The 21113-nt window shown below is 40.4% G+C and overlaps 1 protein-coding gene across 8 annotated transcripts in view; it reads left to right on the top strand.

Annotated features, from left to right (window-relative positions):
* The window catches only part of SORCS1 (sortilin related VPS10 domain containing receptor 1), a 436617-nt gene that overhangs the window by 336358 nt on the left and 79146 nt on the right, over positions 1–21113 (top strand). For 6 of the 8 annotated variants that reach the window (XM_083616531.1, XM_083616532.1, XM_083616536.1 and 3 more), the window contains exons 21-25: positions 290–413; positions 2352–2464; positions 4196–4327; positions 16190–16289; positions 20980–21085. In XM_083616531.1, the coding sequence (XP_083472657.1) occupies positions 290–413; positions 2352–2464; positions 4196–4327; positions 16190–16289; positions 20980–21085 (575 nt within the window). The remainder of the gene's footprint in view (positions 1–289; positions 414–2351; positions 2465–4195; positions 4328–16189; positions 16290–20979; positions 21086–21113) is intronic. The other 2 variants (XM_083616537.1, XM_083616535.1) reach the window with 1 other exon arrangement.

Raw genomic sequence — 21113 nt, 5'->3', positions numbered from 1 at the left:
TGTTCAAATGGATAAGACTGCCAATCGATGTTCCACTTATCCTTCCTCAAATTGGAGCTTCTAGGAATCTTGATGTTTGGGTGGGTGGGTGTGGCTATTTATTTATTATGTTGTTCAATATCTCCATGGTTCCCTTCTTCAGGCCAGCAATACTGGGCATCCTTAATCCAAGTCTATTTTCAGCAGCAGGTTTAGGGGAAGGGTCCTTGGCCAGACTCTTTGTGCAACTGAAAATAAAGCAAGCCAGAGCATTAAGTACCTTCCCTGCTTTCTTCTTTTACCTTTGCAGCCACTGATCACCCTGGAAGGGAGCATTGCATTTACATTCTCCACCGAAGGGATGAACACAATCACAGTGCAGGTTTCTGCAGGAAATGCCATTCTGCAAGACACCAAGATGATTGCAGTGTATGGTGAGCCCTATCTTGTTCACTGTTATTGATTCATTTCTCAGACTACTGTAGCAGTTGTCCTGTCACACACACCCCCCCCACACACATGTTACTCAGAGAAGAAGGAACTAAGGACACAGACAAGATAACACCTTTCAAGGGGGAATGTATCTGTAAGATCAAGTTGTCAAGAAAGGCAGCTGTGAATGTTTGATGCTCTTGATTTTGTGGAGTTCTGCATAGCAGCAAGGACCTGAATTAAAGAACATCCATGATGTTCAGGACTGCATATAAAAATCATATTTTGTTTTTGCACTCACGCCCACATCAAAACACATCTGGGAAACACATCCCCCAAACCTCTCTTGTTCTATATCCGTAGTGACAGCACATGCTCAGTTCAAGTGCTGACGCCTCATGCCACCCTAACGTTCATTGCACCTGTGGTCCTATGCCTACACTTATCATACTTAGAAAATGCAGTTGTCTCTCAACACACTGGAGATAAATCTGGTTGAAAAGAGACACATACTATGCAGTGTTCAAAACTGAATGTGAACTGACACAATAGAGTTGGACTCTCACTTTAGTGGAACAGCACTCAACACCTTTGCCAAATTGCAGAAGCCTAAAGAGTAGCATGGATAAGAGATGTTGTTGAGGTATTAGGGGTAGGGGGTGGGGCCTAAACATTTCCATATATTTTCCCTCATGTGCAGACTAAAAAATACTTTCTGCCAAAATGCACTTACCATTTGCATTTCCCCCATTTGATGTTCCCAAGGTTGTTTTGGTGAAAAAAAAATCCAAGTTGTAAAATGTAAATGTAATGCTCAGAGCTCCTGCAAAACTAACTTGCATAGAACACCCAATTCTTGTGTTTCAAATGCTGAGCTCAGTATAACACTTCTCCTAAATCCCCAGTCTCGGTTCCCCTGCTGTTTAGCACTTTAAAATAATTGCCATGCAGCCTCTCTTATTTTGAGGGATGTTTTGGAGTGTTTCATTTGTATCCTTTCAAAAGACAAACACCCTAATTGCTATGTAAGATGCCGGCATTTTGGGGAGATACAGAAAGGGAGGAGGGAATCAAAGCAATTAATGCAAATGAGGGCTCTGCCTGTCTGCTGGTTTATGGACCATTAACACTTAATGAGCTGATTGCCACTAAGGTTCCAGACTTACCTGCATTAACAGTTTACTCCGTGTCAAAGCAAAGTTAAAGTTGATTTAATTAGAAGCAGACCTGAAGTATCACTTCAGAACCAGCTCAGGAGACCCTGGATGTTGTTTGGGTTTACAGGATTTAAGTAACATCATGCACCGTTCTGATAATGGGGCAAAGCACAGCTATAACATAGTAATGTAAAACTGTACAAAGACAAGACATCCAACAACTGATTCGTTACACCTGCCATGGCCCTGGCATCTCCCTCTCTCTTTTTAGGCTCCATTGTGGTTTGCTGAACTTTTGCAACTTTTCCAAAAACCTTTCAAGTGCCATTTAAATTCCCTGTAAAATAGATGGCTACACAGACAGGAAGATGGTTACAGGGGTAGACAAATGCACAGATATATAGATATACAGATGGGGGGCGGGAAAGCTTCACTATACCCTCAGTGTAAAATAATAATAATAATAATAATAATAATAATAATAATAATAATAATAATAATATTCTAGGTTCCCCCGCCCCATCCCTTTCCATCCTTCCTGCTACACCAGTGCATCATCATAAATAATGTTCTGATTGAACAATTGGTAGATCTAATTCTAAACAATTATTTGCTGGCACAGCCGAGTGATAGGATCAGAATGTTAATCAAGCTGTGTTGTCCAATATGCACATCAATCTAATTGATTAGAAAGCCAAGCACATTTTAAAAATTCAGTAGCCACGTCCCAGGAGTTTTCACTCATAATAGCCTTTTCGTTCTCTCCATCCCGTCTTCCCCTAGAGCAATTTCAATCGCTACGGTTATCATTCTCTCCAAATCTGGACGACTACAATCCAGACATTCCTGAATGGAGACGAGACATCAGTCGAGTCATCAAGAATGCTCTGGTGGACGTAAGTGCAGAAATAAGTTGTAACTTCTGCGTGATGCATTTCTTCCCCTTTGTCCAGGACTTGCTTTGGAAGCACTCACCTGCAGGAACTCTCCAGTGATTTTGCAGGGTTATTCTGGGAAACAGCATTAGTTGAATTTAGGAAACACAAACAGTTCTGGTTTTGTTCCTCATGGCTCCAAGAGGAAGCCACCTCTGACATGTTCTTGCATCTGTAACAATATGTTTCTCTTTTGCCATGTACCGAAATACGTGAAAATTTATCCTGTTTCATTTGTAGCTAGAGAGAGAAGCAGTTTAGATATCCAGCTTGCAGTCTTCATCTCATTTTCCCTTCAGTTTGCACTGCTTCATTGCAGCATTTTATCCACGACTGTGGTGGCATTCAGACAGTACACCAAGGCTTTCCAGGTCACTGAGGGCTGCCCTGTGCCTGAGCTTTGATAATGCAGTTCATTAATCACCCCTGCTGCATTCACTTAGCAATATGGAATCAAAAACTGAAATGCACATTCCTTTGCCACCTTTTCTCTATAGAGTAGGTGTTCCAGAACACAGAGCAAGGGAGTACTGGGACCCATTGTGCAAAATAATATTCTTGGGGAAGTAATTATCTAGCCTGTGAAACTGGTGCAGTTCTACTGAAGTCAATGTGATTGACACAGTGTTTGTGACAACAGAGCAAGCGTGTTTGTAAATAAATATTTGGGGGGGGGACCCTTCACAATAGTCCACTTTCTCTAGCTTCTCTTGGATAAGCAATCTGTTTTTCTCTGTATGAATTTCTCAGCAGGGAATGTTAAGGGGTTGTAAGGGAGTTTAACTGTGTTTTCCATTGACTAAGAATAATTTAAAAAAAGAGTTTAATGAGCACAAGCACTTATGATCATGGCAGTGGCTAACGAGAAATGGGGGGCGGGGGGGGGGGATAATGTAATTGAATGACAGGAAGAAGAGCAACAGCAAGATATATCTGTGCCTGCACAGTGTTGTTTATAAAATATAGAAATGGAAACATGGGTCATCCCACTTGTTCCACAACAACAATGACCAACCACAGATTCTTGGGTGAAATTTGAAGGGAGGGAATTTCAGAAGCTCAAGCACAGATGAACAGTGTTGTGTGTTGAGGCAAAAAAAATTCTTAATTTCACATAAATGTTCATGGGTTCTGATTTGGTGGGGACTGACCAGGAATGAGACCTTGGGGTGGTAGTAGATAGCTCAGTGGAGATGTGTGTGGTGGCTGTAAAAGAAGCAAATTCCATGCTAGGGACCATTAGGAAAGGAACTGAAAATAAAAAATGCAAATATCATAGTGCCATTACAAAAATCTATGGAATATTGTGTATTCCAGAAAAAAATATTTCTTTATTTTGTAAACAGCACGTGTCATTGGCAATTCTGGTCATCTCACTCCAAAAAGGATATTGTGGACTTGGAATAGGTTCAGAACAGGGCAACCAAAATGATCAAGGGGCCGGTACATCTCCCCCATGCAACCCTGTGCCTCAAAATCTGCCTTGGATTGCAGAAAGCTTGGGGGGACCCAAAGCAGTGAGGAGGGGAAAGCAAAATCTCATTGCACAAGCCAAAGTCTGCTTGTGGAACCTTGGATTCCACTCACCCTCTATCTATCGGTATTTTAGCTGATTGAATGATTTTAGTCCTCTTAATTTCAAGGCTGTGATGCTACCCTGGTATATCATCACCCTTTCTTTCTGCATACTAGGTAACAGGCATTTCCAGTAAGCATATCTTGGTGGCAATCCTGCCTGGTTTGCCCACATCAGCAGAACTCTTTATTTTGCCTTATAAGGATGTCACAGGAGAAGACAAACGAACAGCAGAAGACCTACAACAGGTACTGTTTCCTTTCATTACGCACAAATGGTGTGTGCAGGGAAGGGACTGCATTTTAACTTCTTCTCCCTGCCCCGCCCCCACCCCCCCAAATTTCAGGAAGAATACATTAACTATTTTCATTCATAGCAATACTTATTGCATGATAGACATCTGAAACTTGAAATGTTAATGCCCATGCTTGCTTGTGAATCACACCAGAAGGTCTGTTTATGCTGCTTCCTGGAATCTGTGCTGTAGAAGGACAGACATGAGTGGGAAGTATACAATGCAGGAATAAAAGTGTGACTGCCAGAAGACAGAGAGAGATCATAGCCCATACTATGACATTCACATGGGTTTTCCTAAGGGTCACATCACCCATTTTCCACAAAGGGGATGATTTCATTATGAAGGCAAAATCCACACCTTTATGATGTGATTCTTATAGATGTCAGAAATGAACTCAATTAGTGATGAGTGTGCTTTTATGTATAAACATGCCAGTTGTAGAATTGGATATGTTGTTTCATAAACTCAAGAGGCCATGTGTATTGACACCCCCCAATGCACCTCAGCCAAGCAGAAGTCCCCCCAGTTTATACTTTATCTTTGCTTTGCTTTTATCTTGCTTGACAAACTACACATCTTTGTAATTTTCTCCTCATGCTGGTAATGAACATCAGGAAAGAAGATTGACTGCCTTGCAGATACCCTCCCCCAACATAAATTGGAAAGGAAGGCAGTACATAGAATCCCAGATTTACTACTGACCCAACTCGCCTCTGGCACTTGGCTGCTTATTGCATTCCACAAATTATTATATAGATATTTTCCCTCTTGCATTCCCAGACTCACTGTGGTCATAAAGTATTGTAACACTGGCACATTGTCATCATAAGCCTTTATAGGGAGACAAGAGTAATACAGCTTTTAACAGGGACTCCAGCATCCTCTCCACTATTCTTCCTGAAGGGACAGGATTGTAATCTGCCACATTACTGGAATTATTCTTTATATATTGCTAGGCATTTCCTGTGGAACAATATAGCACTGCATGGATTTTATAATATAAGGTTGAAACTCCTTCCCTACCCCACGAGAAGTTGGTGTTGAGTTCTCATATCACCTATTGCTCTGATTTCCAGTATTGTGGTTCATGCCCACAGTGAGTTTGGTACTGATTCAGGAGCCATGCACCCACACAGAGCTGAATCAGCTGACTTTCAGCCAATAGCAGTAGCTGTCAGTGTGTTGAGGGGGAGCTGCCTTCTTGTGTGTCTGCGGCTTAACTGGATAGGGCTGGGGTGGGACAGGCTGGTGGCAAGGTTGGAGCTGTGAAAGTGCACCAGTGGTTCCTGACCTCACTGCCACCTTGAACCCAAGCCATGTCCAGGTAAGATGCAGCAAAGTTTCTGTCAGCAGTGTGAGTCCACAGCTCCAGCCTACCAGACCAGCTGCCCCTAGTGGGAGCTTACGATGAAGAGCGGGTAATAAATAAACAAATAGTACTCTATCTGTTCCTCTGAAATAATTGTGAAATGGTGGATGCTTTGATGATGTAGTTTCTATAGCTTATATAACATGACAGTGATAATGACTCCTTGAATTATTTGAGGTGACAGGGAACTCTGGGGAGGAGAACTAATGCTCTTATGAGCAGGAAGACTGAAAATAGGTCAGTATTTCAGTTAAGAAGGACTCTGCTGTCAAAATAAGGGCTCGTGTGTGGGGAGGATTTATTTATTGGTTCATTTATTTGTTTGTTTTATCTTGTGACGCATCTACTAGTGTGAGAGCACTGGAAGTAGCACTGAACTTCTCAGCTGAGCTTAGAGCTCACAGCTGATGTTTGCTGGAAGTGACGAGCCCTATTTATTCATATTCTCACCCTCCCCAATGTGATTTCCATCATGTGAGGGTGTAAACAGGGATAAGCCCATTAGACTCCTACCTGTGTCTTCCCATTCCTGCAGCTCCCCCACTCCACATGGTGGGGGTCATCTGTAGCAGGCAGTCCATTCTACTCAAGTTGGCTTGCTGCATGATATCAGGATTATTCACCATTGTGTGTGTGCATAGATCGAGTGAATCAGGCTATCATTCACTCTGTCTGCATAGATCATGGTGCATATATTTATTTGGAAGATTTATAAGCTGCTTAATGAAGGAATTCCCTAAAGGGAGAGCAACAAAACACAGCTAAAATCCACAAAATAATATTTAAACACACACACACAGACACACGAAACCATCAACACTAAAACACAGATAAAAATAGGTAAAACCTCTAGAACAAATATGGGCAACTAAAGGATTTGCCTAGGTAGGCATGCCTAAACGAAAAGGTTTTCTAAAACTAACTAAGTCGAATAGGTGGACAACCAGTCTGAAAACCTAAGCTCCCTTCAAGCATTACTTATGTGTGGAGGACAAGCATGTTGAAAGGGGCCTTTGTCCTACTCCCAAATTCTTGCTGCTTCCTTTGCCATAGTCATGATGAGAAGAAGGTCTGTGATGGGGAGCTTTCTCTATGCATTGAGGCTTCCTGTTCAATTTAGAACCTTGCATGAGTGCTCCCCTTTCAGCATGCTTGCTCTGCATGCAAGTAATTTGTTAAAGAGGAATCAAGTCCTCTGAAGTATATTTGAAAGAACTGGGTGATTTTTGCCCTGGACCCGAGAAGATTAAGAGTCAACATGATAGGGGCCTTCCAGTATATGAAGGGCTGCAATGCTGTGCTCCTCAGCCTTAGATCCAATGGGTAGAAGTTTTAGGGAAACATATTTTAACCAAACATTAGGAGAAACATTGCAATGATTAGAGCAGTTGATGATGGGAAAGGCTGCCTTGGGAGCTCCCCTCTGCTGGAGGCATTTCAGCAAAAATTAGATGACCATGTTTCAGGGATGCTATGCTTGCATCCTTCACTGCAGATCTTACGTTGAGCTTGGGGTTGGACTAAACAAATTACACAGTCCCTTCCAACACTATTAATTTGTTTGAAATTTTCATTTGCTCTGTTTTTTATTTGAGCACGAGCACTGTACAGCCATGGGGCAATATTCAACTCATGTGCAGGGGTTTACCCCCTCTCCTCTGCCCACACCCTGTGCCATCCCCATAAGGACTGGAGGGAAAGTTTAGAAAATACTTAAGTGTGCTTCAGGGGGTAAGGGAAGAGAAGGAGAACATTTCATTGCACAAAGAGGAATCTTTGTGCTGATAGAACTTTCTCCTTAGCGCTATACTGAACAAATCCATAGTTTCTTCATAGCTTTCTGCTCCTTCAGTTCATTTGTGTCTCTCCATGCCTCTCTTTCTTTACCAGTATGGATATTTACATTGATAAAACTTAGTGTGGGAGGAGCGAGGATTCAATCATAGCAATCTTGATTTCACAGATAATTGCTTTACAATCCTTTTTTGCTATGCCTATTAGTGTGCATGGATATTCATGGGCATTGATAAAACGTTGCCAAAAAAAGGCAAATTTGATGTGAATATACACTAGAGTCCCTCTATTTGTGTGTGTGGGTTGTTGCTTTTTAAAAAATAACCATCCCGCAAGACTGCATTTGTTCATAGTATAACTGAGGCCCAAATAGTCTTACCTACATGCAGACATACATATGATCATTTTAGGATTGTTTTCTGCAGGGGTTTTTTTTTTTAATCAATGTACATTCAAACCAGTTTACATAGAGAGGAGAAGATTTCAGTAAGTGGAAAGAACTGAAACCTGCATTAAACTGCACATACTTCAGTTACAGAATTAATATTACAAAGTCCACTGGTTATATTTGCAATGCAGGAGGAATGTGATGCAGGACAAAAGGAGCTGGAAAAACAACAATGGAGCCAAAGGAGAAATTATTCCGTCTATAATAGTTAGTGGGAAAGTGTGTATGTGTGAGAGGGAGATGGGGATAAAAGAATGAGTAAAATGAAGTTAACTTGCAAAAGAAGAATTGAGCAGCACATGAGACTGTTGTGGTGTCAAAGGTCATAGTTACACATCCTGACCACCATTAAATATATATTACTAAGTTCTGTTCTCACACACAAGCCAAGCAACTTTCAGTGTGCCACTGGAGGGCAGTATTATACCTGCACACACATGCCCACAAGTGCCTATAAACATTTAAACTACTTTACCCAGTTCATGCTACCCGGTTTATTCATAAACTTATAATCCTGGGTCAGAATTTTAATGTGATGTTGACATTTTACTTCAGGAACTGTTGAAATTTCAAATGCAAACAAAATGTGAAGTACAGTTGTTGAAAGGTTGATGTACACTACATACAGAAACACACAATTGCTGCCTGACACTCAAGTTGCCTTACAAATGATTAACAGTGTACTCCTTTGCATGCTTACTCAGAAGTAAGGCCTGCTGTGCTCAATGGGACTTACTTCCAAATAGGTGTGCATAGGATTAAAGCATAAATATAGGTACAGAGCCTCATTCATAGCTAATATAATGTTAATTAGGTAATGTTACATGCAGTCATGAGTTATTTATGTCATTGCTGATAACTGTATCTGCAATCAGCATTGTACAGAGCCTTTAAATCTTTGCTGCTTGTTTCCTTTTGTGATTCCTAGTTCAATAATAGGAGCTTAAGATGGCTGCCTGTTTGTTCTGGGCTTCACTTCACATAAAGCTGTGTGCACTGCAACCAGGGCCATACATTAGACTAGCTCACTGTGCCTGAAGCAGTTTGGACCTGTTGCTGCATGAAAAAGATATATACTATAAATATCTGTACTGGTGTGGTGACATCAAGACTGAAATAGAAGATTTCTCTCGCTCTAGAATTTGGGACTGCAATATTTCAATATACTAGAATTAAAAACATCCCCCTCCCCCAAATGATATCACAATATGGAACCAGATTTAAGCTGGACATAATCCACAGGGAAATGCTTGTGGAAGTCCCAGTGAGAGAAACTGCCACAGCTTTTGTTTCATCTTATTTCATTCAATGACGTTTCAGAAGGACAGCCTCTATGTAGACTGTGCACACACAGTTTTTGCATAACTACTTCAGTCCATAAACTCTACTGAAATGTTTGCAGAGGCTTTGGGTTATAGCTACTATTTTTCACCGGATATAAGAAATGAGAACAAGAAAGATAAAGCTGTCTTCTTTTTTCTGCTGATGGCCAGTCATATTGTAGCACCCTGCTTGTGGTTAACGCTTAGCTGGAATGAAATATTCAACGCAGCAATAGAGAAATTAAAATAATAATTTATTTGTCAGACAAATAAATGAGAGACACAGTGGTATATGGTTACCAAAGCTCTGCCCCCTCCAGCCCTGATGGTCAGCACTTATATTTCCTCAGCTCAGCCCCTTGCTCCTCCTTTGGCTGCCTCTGTCCAATCAGCCTGGTTGAAATTCCTATTGGCTGTTTGCTAGAACCAATCATAAAAGATACACCCATTTCCTATTGCCTTTTATGGGAGACAAAGAGCTATATTTCCTTCTATCTATAAATGGCAAATAAGTAGTCATATATCTTACATTTGCCTGTACAAGGCACCTTAATTACCAGCTCACCTTTTGGCCTCCTTGCCCTATTGCCCTCCAAAACAGATGGCTAAAACAGATGGTGCATGGTTTTTTAATTTTTATCTTAAAGAGATCTTGGGTTCTCCTTCTCACACACCATCTATGAAATAAGAATCTAACATTTCTTACTTTCTAAATCCTTTGCATAATTACATTTAAGCCAATATATTCCATACATAACATATATAGATTTTTAGAAGCAAAGGCCTTTTCAAAGAAAAGGAACTTAGTAAAAGCTAAGTTCTCTAAGTTCTCTGAAGCTTCAAAGCAGCTTCAGAGAGCAGCCTCTTTCCCTAGCCAGCTGCTGTTTCTATTAGCTCTTGCCCTTTTAACCTTATGAAAATGTGGCTCAAGTTTAATGGGAGGCACAATAATTCTTACTATTTACCAACTCTTAATTGTGTTTTTGTAGCTTGATTGTATTCTGTAATTTGTATGGTCAGTGTGACCTTTTGCTCCCAGCCTGTAATTTCCTTTTACAACCCTGAAATACTGCTATAGATCAATGGGGCCCTTGAACAGGAAGATAAACAGCTGCCAGAGTATTCAGCCACCTGCTTTATGCCTGGCATGAGAGATACAAACATTTGCAAATATATTTTTTAAGCTCATTTTAAAATACAGATCTTGATCAGATGCCTCATAATACAGATCTTGATCAGATGCCTCAATATGATCATTTTCCCCAATCAGATTATGAATCATCTGGCCCAGGCATAGGCAAACTCCGGCCCTCTGGATGTTTGGGACTACAATTCCCATCATCCCTGACCACTGGTCCTGTTAGCTAGGGAAGATGGGAATTGTAGTCCCAAACATCTAGAGGGCCGGAATTTGCATATGCCTGGTCTGGCCCCCAAAATTTCCCTCCTCCCATTAGAGGCAATGCATATAAATGCTTTGCTGCAACATACATCAGTTCCTGCCTTCACCTGTTCCTCCTCTCCTTTCCTTCTGCCAGGGTCAGCTTTAAATACTTGACTATTATTCTAGGTACCCTTCTTTATTCATTTGTCATCTCACTAGGGGAAAGTGCCCAACATTGCTTAGAAACCACACACACACACAAATCAGTTCAGGTATGAAAGAAGTGGTTTAAACCGGTGCAGTTTTGAAACGTTCAGTCCGGCATCTTGAATCAGAATGGTACACAACTGTACAGAACTATAGAATTGTAGAGTTGGAATGGACCCCGAGGGTCATCTAACCCAAACCCCAGCAATGAGGGTTCTCAACACAGAATTGAAAGTAGATTGGGCAGGAGAGAGTTGCTGATTGATATGTGTAAACCCAGTGCCATGTAAATGGAATTGCAGGAGCAGGTGTGTCATTCAGTGGAAGAGAATCTGCTTATTGTGCTGTGGGTGCCATGATTTGACCCTGGAATTCCCAAATAGGCTTGGAGAAACCCCTGTCTGAAACCCCCGAGAGCTTCTGCCAGTCAGCCTAGGGAATACTGAGCTAGAGGGGTCAATGATCTGATCCAAGATAAGGCTTCCTGTTTTCCCATGGCCCACATTTTAAATGCCTGAATCAACTTGAATGGGAGGCAGAGGGATACTGAGATTTCTGGCGCACACAGTGTGAGAAAGGCAGACCTTATTCAGGCAGAACTACCCCAGAAGCCAAATTAAATTTGTTTTGTTCTCTTTGTAAATTAACTCCCCCTCTCTTTCTTTTTACAAATTATTTGTTGTTATTATTCATTATATGTCCGTTGATGAGAGAATGATAGACAAAGAATGGCTTCTATTACAAAGAAACATTTTTGCACATTGCGTCTAATTCTGCAAATGAAGCAGATAAAGTCAATGAAGCTATGTGAAGGACCAAAACTAATTCAGAGACCTAATTATTTTCACAGGGGAGAACTCTTGATGACTCTAAATTAGGTGTTTTGCAATGCTGAGAAGCTTCATCTTCAGCATAAAAGCAAGAGAACAATATAGGGCAGCCATCGGGCATAAATATAAGGCAGTTTGGACCTGTGTGTGTCTAATTCTGAGAAAAGACATAAAAGTATAACTAGATTCTAATGTTTTAAAATGCTGTTAATTAAATAAATGTCAGGTCTGCCATTGCTCTTTTTATTGCATTTTATTTTCCCCCTTTTGTATCAACGTTTTATGCAGGTGTATTGTATTTCAACTTGTAACCTGCTTCCAAATTGTTTGCAATGAAGAACTAGAGAGAACTGCATTTAAGGGAGGGGATGAAATGGCTGAAATAAACATTAAAATATGGCTTTGCAGGCAGATTTAAATTCCGTTTGTTTCATTGGCAGAGAGTGAAATTTCCCCAGGATGTTCTTGCGTATAAGCCCCATTGAAATGAATGGATAACTTGGATTTCCCACCCTATTTTCTTCAGCATGAGATTTGCAGCTTCTAGAACCCTATAAAACATACCAGAAACAGTTGGGTGGAAGAGATTCTTGTTGTTGTTTAGTTGTTTAGTCATGTCCGACTCTTCGTGACCCCATGGACCAGAGCACTCCAGGCACTCCTGTCTTCAGGAGAGATCCTACCCCAAGCTAAATCCCAGTATCTCTTGTGGTAGGTAGTAAAATGCCCCCCACCCCAAAGCCATAGTCATGCTGTGTTAGAAGAAGGGCACACAAAGGGCACACAAAGGGCACACAAAGTCTGCTTCCTTGAATCAGTATTTCTTTGAAAAAGCCATGGGTTGTTTTTTCCTCTTTATCCCAGTAAGTTAGCATTGGCTGAGACAAAAAAAAAAAAAAAAAAACAGCACCATAATGGTGTTATAGTTCTTGTAATATTTGTTTTGTTTTGTCCTAAGCTCTTCCCCACCCTTTCAACAATAAAACTCTTTCTGCACACTTAAACCTACATCACTGAATCACTTTTTGTTGATGATCCGCCACCCCAATCTTCTCAACCCATTACATTGACTGGGACAAAAAGACATGTACAATTGAGGCGTTTTTAAAATTTATTTTGTTGTTGTTGTCCCAGGTGCTTTTTGCTAGTTGGATTGGACTTTGCTGATTGGATTGGAGCTTTTTGCTGATTGGATGAACTTTGGGGACATTGTTGATCACTCTGCAGGTGGTCTGTGTTGTAGATCTAATTTTGTGTAAATTCTGCTATGGAAATTGAACCAGCCATTTATTTTTACCTCCAGAGGCTTGGGTACCCTTCAGATATTTCATTCAATTTGTTCTTACTATTACAGCTCTGTAAATTAGAGGCCACAGATCATACTTCCTATGACCTCCACTTTCTTGGTTAGTACTTTAGAGCAGTTTATATTGTGGTGGCTGTCATCCAAGATATCATTTCATGTTTTGTTTCGGTGCGTCCAAGCTGGAGTTGCAGCCGTGGAACCGCAAAAGGCCACCTGTCCTTCTGGAAAATTTGGCACATTTTCACACTGAGTTGGTGCTATGGAACATTACTTGTCATGGCTGCAAATTCCCTCCTGGGCAGTTGCAATTGTAAAATACTTTTGGATTTCTCTCATGCCAAACTGTCACTGAAGAGCACTTGAGACTGAGTACAAGTGGGCAAGTTTCAAAACTGACAAAAGTATTCTAGTCTAGTGGACACAAGGTCACACACAAAATTTTAGTCCTCATTTCTGTGTGGACTGCACAATCCCAGACTGCCTTCAACTGTATGGGAATCTGCATGATTCCTACATCTGCGACTGGAATTTACAAACATAACAAGTCAGACTTGCAACCCTCTGTTAGCTGTACCACACAAATTCAGGGCTCATATCACAGGATTAACAATTAGGACACAGTCTTTTTAAGAGACAGAAACCCTTCCCCTTTTTATTTCAATACTCAACATACATAAAACATGAAAAACATTTAGAACAACCAAAACATTTCCTATAACGCACATTTAGTAACTTATATAAAGAGTGCTTCACATCACTACATCTTTTTTTAAAGCAAAAGTTAACTTTTGGGCAGTCATCTTGTGACAGAGATCTATGTAGCTTCTATTTCCATAAACTAGTGATGTAATTCCCTAATGTAATTTGTTTTAACTAAGCCCTCATACATTTTCAAAGGTTCATGAGAAATTATCAGGCGTGAAAGGACATCCCCGTCATTTTAAGGCCATTTGCAGCCTTTTGTTGATTTGGTTTAATTCTGTAACACTGCTAAGATGGGAATTGATGTTTTGATTTTTATTCTTCACTGTGAGGGATTTATCAGCAACTTTTTATTATCACAATTGGATTTTTAAAATAATTCTGGCTCCTGCATTTCATATTGGCCACTGATAGCTTGGAACACTATTCTTGGCTCAGCCTTAATCAGGAAATCTGTTTACATGCTGAACATTGAACTAAGCTTGAAGAGAACCAAATTTCTTGCACATGTTGTATTTTTTTTATTAAAAAAATGAGTGCAGATGGACATTCCATATGTCTCTCACTGTGTCTGTCATCTCTGAAGACTGTCTGCCTGCCTCCTATATTTTCCTGTCTCCTTTTCCTTTTTCAAAATAGCTTTGATTTTTAAAATTAATTTTAAGTTAATTAATTGCACTTAATATTCCCATAAAAAAGGAGATGCAAAATATAAAAGGAGGTCCAACAGCTAAACTGGGAAGAAGGCTCAACTAGGCATGATACTGACTGTATCTTTGTATTTAATGTTTTTTAAGATGCAAAGAGCACCATTGTCAGGATTGCAGCTGATGTGACAGTATCAAGTTTGGCCTTTAGAAATATGATTGAACTAAAAATATTTCCATACTTAGGACAGACCACTTGCTCCAGAAGAACCTGCCACATGCTTATAAATGGGGACTTAAAGAAGCTAATCAACTGAAAAAATTAAATATCACTAAAGAGAGTAAACTTAGAATAGTATTCTCAAGATGTAGAAGAGCAGAAGATAAGCTAGGATCTAGACTGGCAGGCATAACACTCTTATCTCCGATGAAGAAGGTTAAGAAGTGGTACAAGTATCCCTCCATTTTGCTCTTCCAAACCCTGCTGGTCTCTAGCAGTGGAGAGCCTCTCCACTACAGATATATTTACTGTACCTGTGGAGTGCATGAGTGGAAGCTACCTCTGGTAGCTACCTTCAACCCTCCCTGCCCCAATAGCAGCTTCATTGCCCTCATCCACCTTCTGCTCTTCTGCTGGCATGGGTGTCAGGACTTCCAATGGGGTGGTGCTTTTTCTGCTTCATTTAGTATGGCTGCTTTTAGATGAAAATGAGTCATATCATGAGACAGATATGTTTTGATTTCTTCAACAGGAAAGATTGGAGCGAACTGTAGCCCAGAGTAAACCATCAGAAGTCACCAGCCCAGTGTGTGTGTGTGGATGGGTGGGTGTGTAACAATATGTAGCAAAAAATATCGTACATCAAAGTTCCTCCTTTCTCATGCCAAGAAAGGAGAAAAGTGAAAGGAAATAAAGGAAAGCAAAGAAACAAGAAAATGACACAAGAAGAGGGGAGAGGGATAACATAGCAAAAACTCTAGAATACCATAAATAAGTTTAAAGGAGAAATATTGTCATTTACTTCGCCAATCCAGAAATGAATGTATTTCATTTCTAGAGTCACTGGCCCATCTCTTGTGTCTTGATATTGTCTCCGGATGTGCACAAAGCATTTTCTTGGGGATGTAGATTATAGAGTCGAAACATCTTCACACTCCTAGAGCTGACAAAGAGAAGGTTCAAGTTCAAATGAGTGTAGGTATAATCACAAATTCATGCCCATTTATCTAGGTCCAATCAGAGGCATTGTAGCATTATCATAACTTTCTCTGTAGCTCAGTCCATTGCTATGCGAGTTTTTGGTGTTCTAGCCTGAGCCAGATGTAGGGGAAGTAAGTACTAACTCAGACAGTGCACTAGTGTGAAAAGCTCTTTCCATATCAATGGTGGCAACCCTGATACAGAGCACTGCAATGCCCAGTGACCTATTTTTTTTTTGGCTACATGGTGTTTATTGTGTAAAACCTATGCTTACACAGACAGTTCAAGACTTTTGAATAGGTTCTCAGTTTAAGATGGCAGCTTCCTCCACTGTTCATAACAACCCCAATCACCAACTGGTAATATTGCAGAAAGAAACCTCAATCAGAAAGCATTCATAGATACAGTACCCACTTTTTTTTTTTTAAGGGGTGAATACAATAGCATCATTTCATAACTGCCCTCAGACCTTTTATGCCATTTTCTCTGAAGCATCCATTAACAGTCACTGTCTGACAAGAGACTAGGCCAGATGGACCATTGTTCTTGTTCTTTGTGATTGTACCCATATTTTATTTTTTTACAATAATTTCTTATTCCAGATTTCAGATATATTGGTCCAGAAACTGAACCAAAACGCCATCCAGTTTGATTTAAAGCCTGGGGTTCGAATCCTTGTCCATGCTGCCCATTTAACAGCAGGTTGGTATAGATTCCTAAAAACCTCTGCCAGTGTTGTTAGCACAGCTTATTATGAATTCTCCAGTGGCAGCACTGTGGAAATGTCAATTTATTTATTTTTTGTATTTGGAATACTTTGTATTTTTATTGCAAAATATTGAAAATAGCTCAATCAACGCTTTATGCATGTTTACTTGGAACATCAGGTAGAAGCCTTATTGTGTTCAACAGAGCTTACTGCTACTAAGTGTGCTTAGGATTGCAGTCTGTATGTGTTACAAATCTTGTAATGGCTATTTCACTCAGCCTGTTTTGGCCTTTTAAGAGCACACTGTAGAGGAAGGAATGAAGCACATAGTGGCTGTGGTGCTGTATACAAGGCCCCTGCCTCCAATATCCCTGAACCCTGAGTGTGCCATTGTATGATGAAAGAAACTGTACCCCTATGGGTACATGAATATAAGAAAAGTCCTGCTGCATCAAGGCTCACCTGTTCCAGTATCCTGTTCTTGCAGTGGCCAGTCAAGTGCCTTCAGGAATCTTGCAAGCAGCACATAAGCACCACAGTACTCTCTCCTCTTGTGATTGCCATCAATTCAGAGGCATGAAGGTAGCTAGGTTTTATTTTATCATAAAAGGTTTAGGTATGGCATGCCCTCCCATGGGGGTTTTGTGGCCTCATTTGTAAGGCTCATGGCAGCTGCTGTAACAGTTCTAAGCAGAGAAAGAGAGAGAGAGAGAGAGAGAGAGAGAGAGAGAGAGAGAGAGAGAGAGAGAGAGAGAGACAGAGACAGAGAAGTTAAAAAGCAGTCCTTGGAGCACATTGTAAAATTTAAGTAAGATAATGTTGTGCGTTAGTTTTTTAGATGGGACAGAATGGGCTTTGTACCAGTCATGTATGTAACTGAAACAGACAACTCAACCCTTAGTTGCCGGTATCTAAAATAAACAACATTTTAATGCCTCTTTGCAAGTTGGAATTTGAATAAATGTGGAAAAATAATCTGTCAAATTCCAAATTCAGACACTTTTCACTTTAACCTTAATGATAATGATGGCAGTGCTGAGTTTTCCCCTTTTCTCATTTTCCATTCCTTGCCGGCTAATTAGTAAAATCATAGATTAAGTGCAAATCAGCTGAGCCTTGTTTACAGGATTGTGACATTCTTGTTTCCTAAACTGCTACAAATTTGGTGCCAGTTTTCTCAAGATACCTTTAAAAATCTATCAACACAAACCCATTTGTCATTATATCCCAATAAATCTAATATTATATAAAGTGTTTAAGCTGCATTGTAATTATTATTTGCTAACTCTGTGATCTTCAATGATTCATGCACAAAGATTGTCACTGTTTTCATGTGTGCAAACCCTGTTGGTTTCAATGGGAAATGCGCATGTAAACTGAATAAAATGACCCCTTTACTTGGCTAGCTTTTATTAACAATATCCACGGCAGCATTATTGTTAGTGATTTTATGTCTACTCTGTCTCAACGTTAATTCAGGACTCCTTTTGCTGTTGTGGCTCCTATAAGATGCATATTTCATTCCAAGAACTGTTTGTGAAACATGAATTTGGCATGTCAGTCAAAATAATAACTAGCTATAACCTGACCAGTTCAGCCGAAATGCATTCTACATCAAGATAATGAAGTTCATGCCATAGTTTACATTTGAGTCCCACTGGCTATGTTCCTGTGCTGGCTGCAACAGCTCTTCAAGGTTTCACACTGCAAACACTCCCAGCCCAACCTAGAGCTGTTGGAGATTGATCCTGAGACCTTCTGCATAGAAAGCATGTGCTCTGCCACTGAGCATGGACAGCAGTGAGCTCCCACCTCTCCCGCACTGACCCAGTGCCTAAGGAGATCAGAAGCTTTTGCTTTCATTTTCGTCCACGCATCTGCTTGCTCACAGAAAATCCAATTGCCATTTGTTCTGACTGAGCACTAAAAAGCAGTTTTCTCCAAGGAAAGAGGAAGTGTGGATAAACCATAATTGTAAATTGTGGATAGACCATAACAGCGGAAAAGAAGCCGCCTTGAACCACAGTCCTGGCATATATATTTTTTGCCTAAAACTGTGCTTGGTTGAAAAAGGAAGCAGACACTTTCAATCTCTTCCTGGCTCTGCAGGAGGAGTGGGGAACAGGAGTGCATGAACAGAAATCAGACGATACGTTTTCCTGTTCATTTCATGTTAGTTAAAAGGTGAAGGCTGATTTGACGCGCTGTTTAATCCAGCCTCTTCCCTGTTTCACTGAAGCCTAGATTTCACTTTATCCACTGCAGAAGGAGAGTAGGGTTTCATCAACTGGCCTTACCTGGCTAATCTGCATCCAAAAGCCTCATCCCATCAGGTTTCTGCTAATGTACATATTTTTTCCCAACATATGCATCTTGCTTGCCTTCTACAAATGGTATTGGTCATTTTGCCATTTCCACCACAATTTCTAATACCGTAATCAGTCATTTGGTAATGGTGGGTAGAGCTGCACTTTCTCAGTATCTGGCTAACACTTCCTTGGCAGCATTTAAGAGACTTATAATTAAGATTTTTCACAAAAAATTGGATCCCATTAGCCTAAATATTTAATAAACAAACAGAAATCCAATTTAGGACTGAATGTCACAAATTTATTCACAGTTTAAATACAGCTAGAACAAACTAGTTTCATAAATTTAATGTTTCCCACTTTGCCTAGTCTTTCCCAACCTAGGGTCCTCCCAATATTTCTGGACTACATATCCCATCATCCCTTACCATGGACCATGCTGTCTGCAGCTGATGGGTGTTGGAGTTTAAGTCTACTTATAATCACAAGGCAATGGGCTCCTGCTATTTGTGTGAGGATCTCTTTTTGGGTAAAATTTCAATTGCCTGTGTGAAAAAGGGTCTTTGCACAGAGCTCTGGGAATAGTGCATGCAGAGAGCAGCAACATTTTTTTAAAGGGCATAAGGAACGAGCCACTGTTTAAAGCATTTCTTAAGCCAGATTTACTAATAGCTTCTCTTGGGATCATGGCTGTGTGCTCCTCTATCCAATTAGCAGCACAGCAAATATCTGCATGTCCTCTTTATAAGTGTGAAAAACCTACAGGAGGTGAAGAAAAAATGCCTAACTCCTGTCACTACTGAATTAAAAGTATCCTCTAAATAGGCAGCTGTCACCTTTTCAATGGACTGATTCCTTTCTTTAAAAAACAGAAGAAAAAACCAGCTAGTCAAATGGTACAGGATAGAAATGAAATCTTTGTTTTTTATTTCCAGTTGCCTAAATAATCCAGAATGACCAGGGAAGTTGGGTTTATTCCACATTCCACTCTGCCCCACCACACCCCAACCGCATCCCCCCACCAACCCAGAAAAATTCAAAAGCCCATTTATTCAAGATTACCAAGTTTATTCTTAGAATGTTTATTCAAAAGCATGAAGAGTGAATATAAATGTATCGGGACTTACAATGCTTGCCTCAAAAACAAAATGAACATTCTGAGCTCCAAATTCTTATCTGGCTTGGAATTTTAATCTGAGCTGGGGAAGAATCGCCTTCTTAACCCCTTTCAACTACATTTTCTGTGTGCTACTTGGGTGCTGGTGCACAGTGTGCTAGATATCAGAGTAGTGAGGTCTCTCTTCCCTTCTCTACCAGAGCACAAACACATTAATGTGGAGGCAGAGGGAACAGAGAGAATTTGGGGGATTTACCTCTTGTTTTCTCAATGGATATTCCATCCAAATAAATACTAAGTGAAAAATTAAGTACTTGAACTATCTGTAAATAAAACAAAGTGCCACCTCCATGCTCAGCAGGTAACTTTATCATGTATGGCAATATGTTTCCACATTTGAATTTTACATGAAACCTGTCTATTGCATTGAGAAAAGCCCATGTACAATCTGGCCAGAGTTGCATTAAGATTTGACCTTGGATATAGCAGTATATTTTCCCAGTTTATTTGCAGTTTCTACAAACTAGTTAGGATTGGTAAAGGCACTGGTGGTGGGTTAGTATGTTTGCTACAGCATCCAAGCCCAGGTCAGATTCAGAATCATCTTAACAAGAGCATACTTTTGTTCATGGTTTTGGAGAAACTGGGGGGGACGGGGATTTAGTGAGGACAGGCTGTTCTCTTTGACTGATTTGCAGAGCAGTATGACAAAGCTGCCAGCTATTTGGAAGGAGTACATTCTGCTTTTCTGGCAGGGCCAGTCCTCAGCCAGCCTTTGAGACCACATACCACTGCATGGATTGGTCCAGATACTACTGCATTTTGGATTGGGATTGTGCAAGCACAAGTCCTAGATGCTCGGTGGAGGTTCTGTAATTTTCAGTTCACAAGACATTGTATGTTTCTGCTGAATACAGTACAGCCCTCTGGATGAGAAATTTGGAAACATCAAAGGCGGCTATCCAGAAAAAGGGTGATGATTACTTTGCAGTTTCTGTGTAGGCTGATTTGGTGGTGTGTATATAATTTTATACCTCCATTAACTGATCCCCAAAGATGTGGTTTCCAAATGGAGGACCAATAACAACTGTGTCTATTGGGAGAGGTTTGTGAATTGGCTGTGAAGACACATAACAAAGAAGGGCAGATTTCTAAATCCAAGGCATAGTAAACATAAATAAATACATCCTCTAGTTAGAAAGCCTTATCAGAACATTTGGGACCTAATGTTCTAAACTTTTCTTTAACTTTTTACAGCCCCACTCATAGATGTCACACCTAGCCACAGTGGTTCAGCCATGCTGATGCTGCTCTCCGTGGTATTTGTGGGATTGGCAGTATTTGTAATCTACAAATTCAAAAGGTATGACTCCTTCCTTCTTTCCCTGCCA

This window comes from Podarcis filfolensis (assembly GCF_964270895.1).
Source record: "Podarcis filfolensis genome assembly, chromosome: 5".
Lineage (NCBI taxonomy): Eukaryota > Metazoa > Chordata > Lepidosauria > Squamata > Lacertidae > Podarcis > Podarcis filfolensis.
This window is presented reverse-complemented; position numbering and strand designations above follow the sequence as displayed.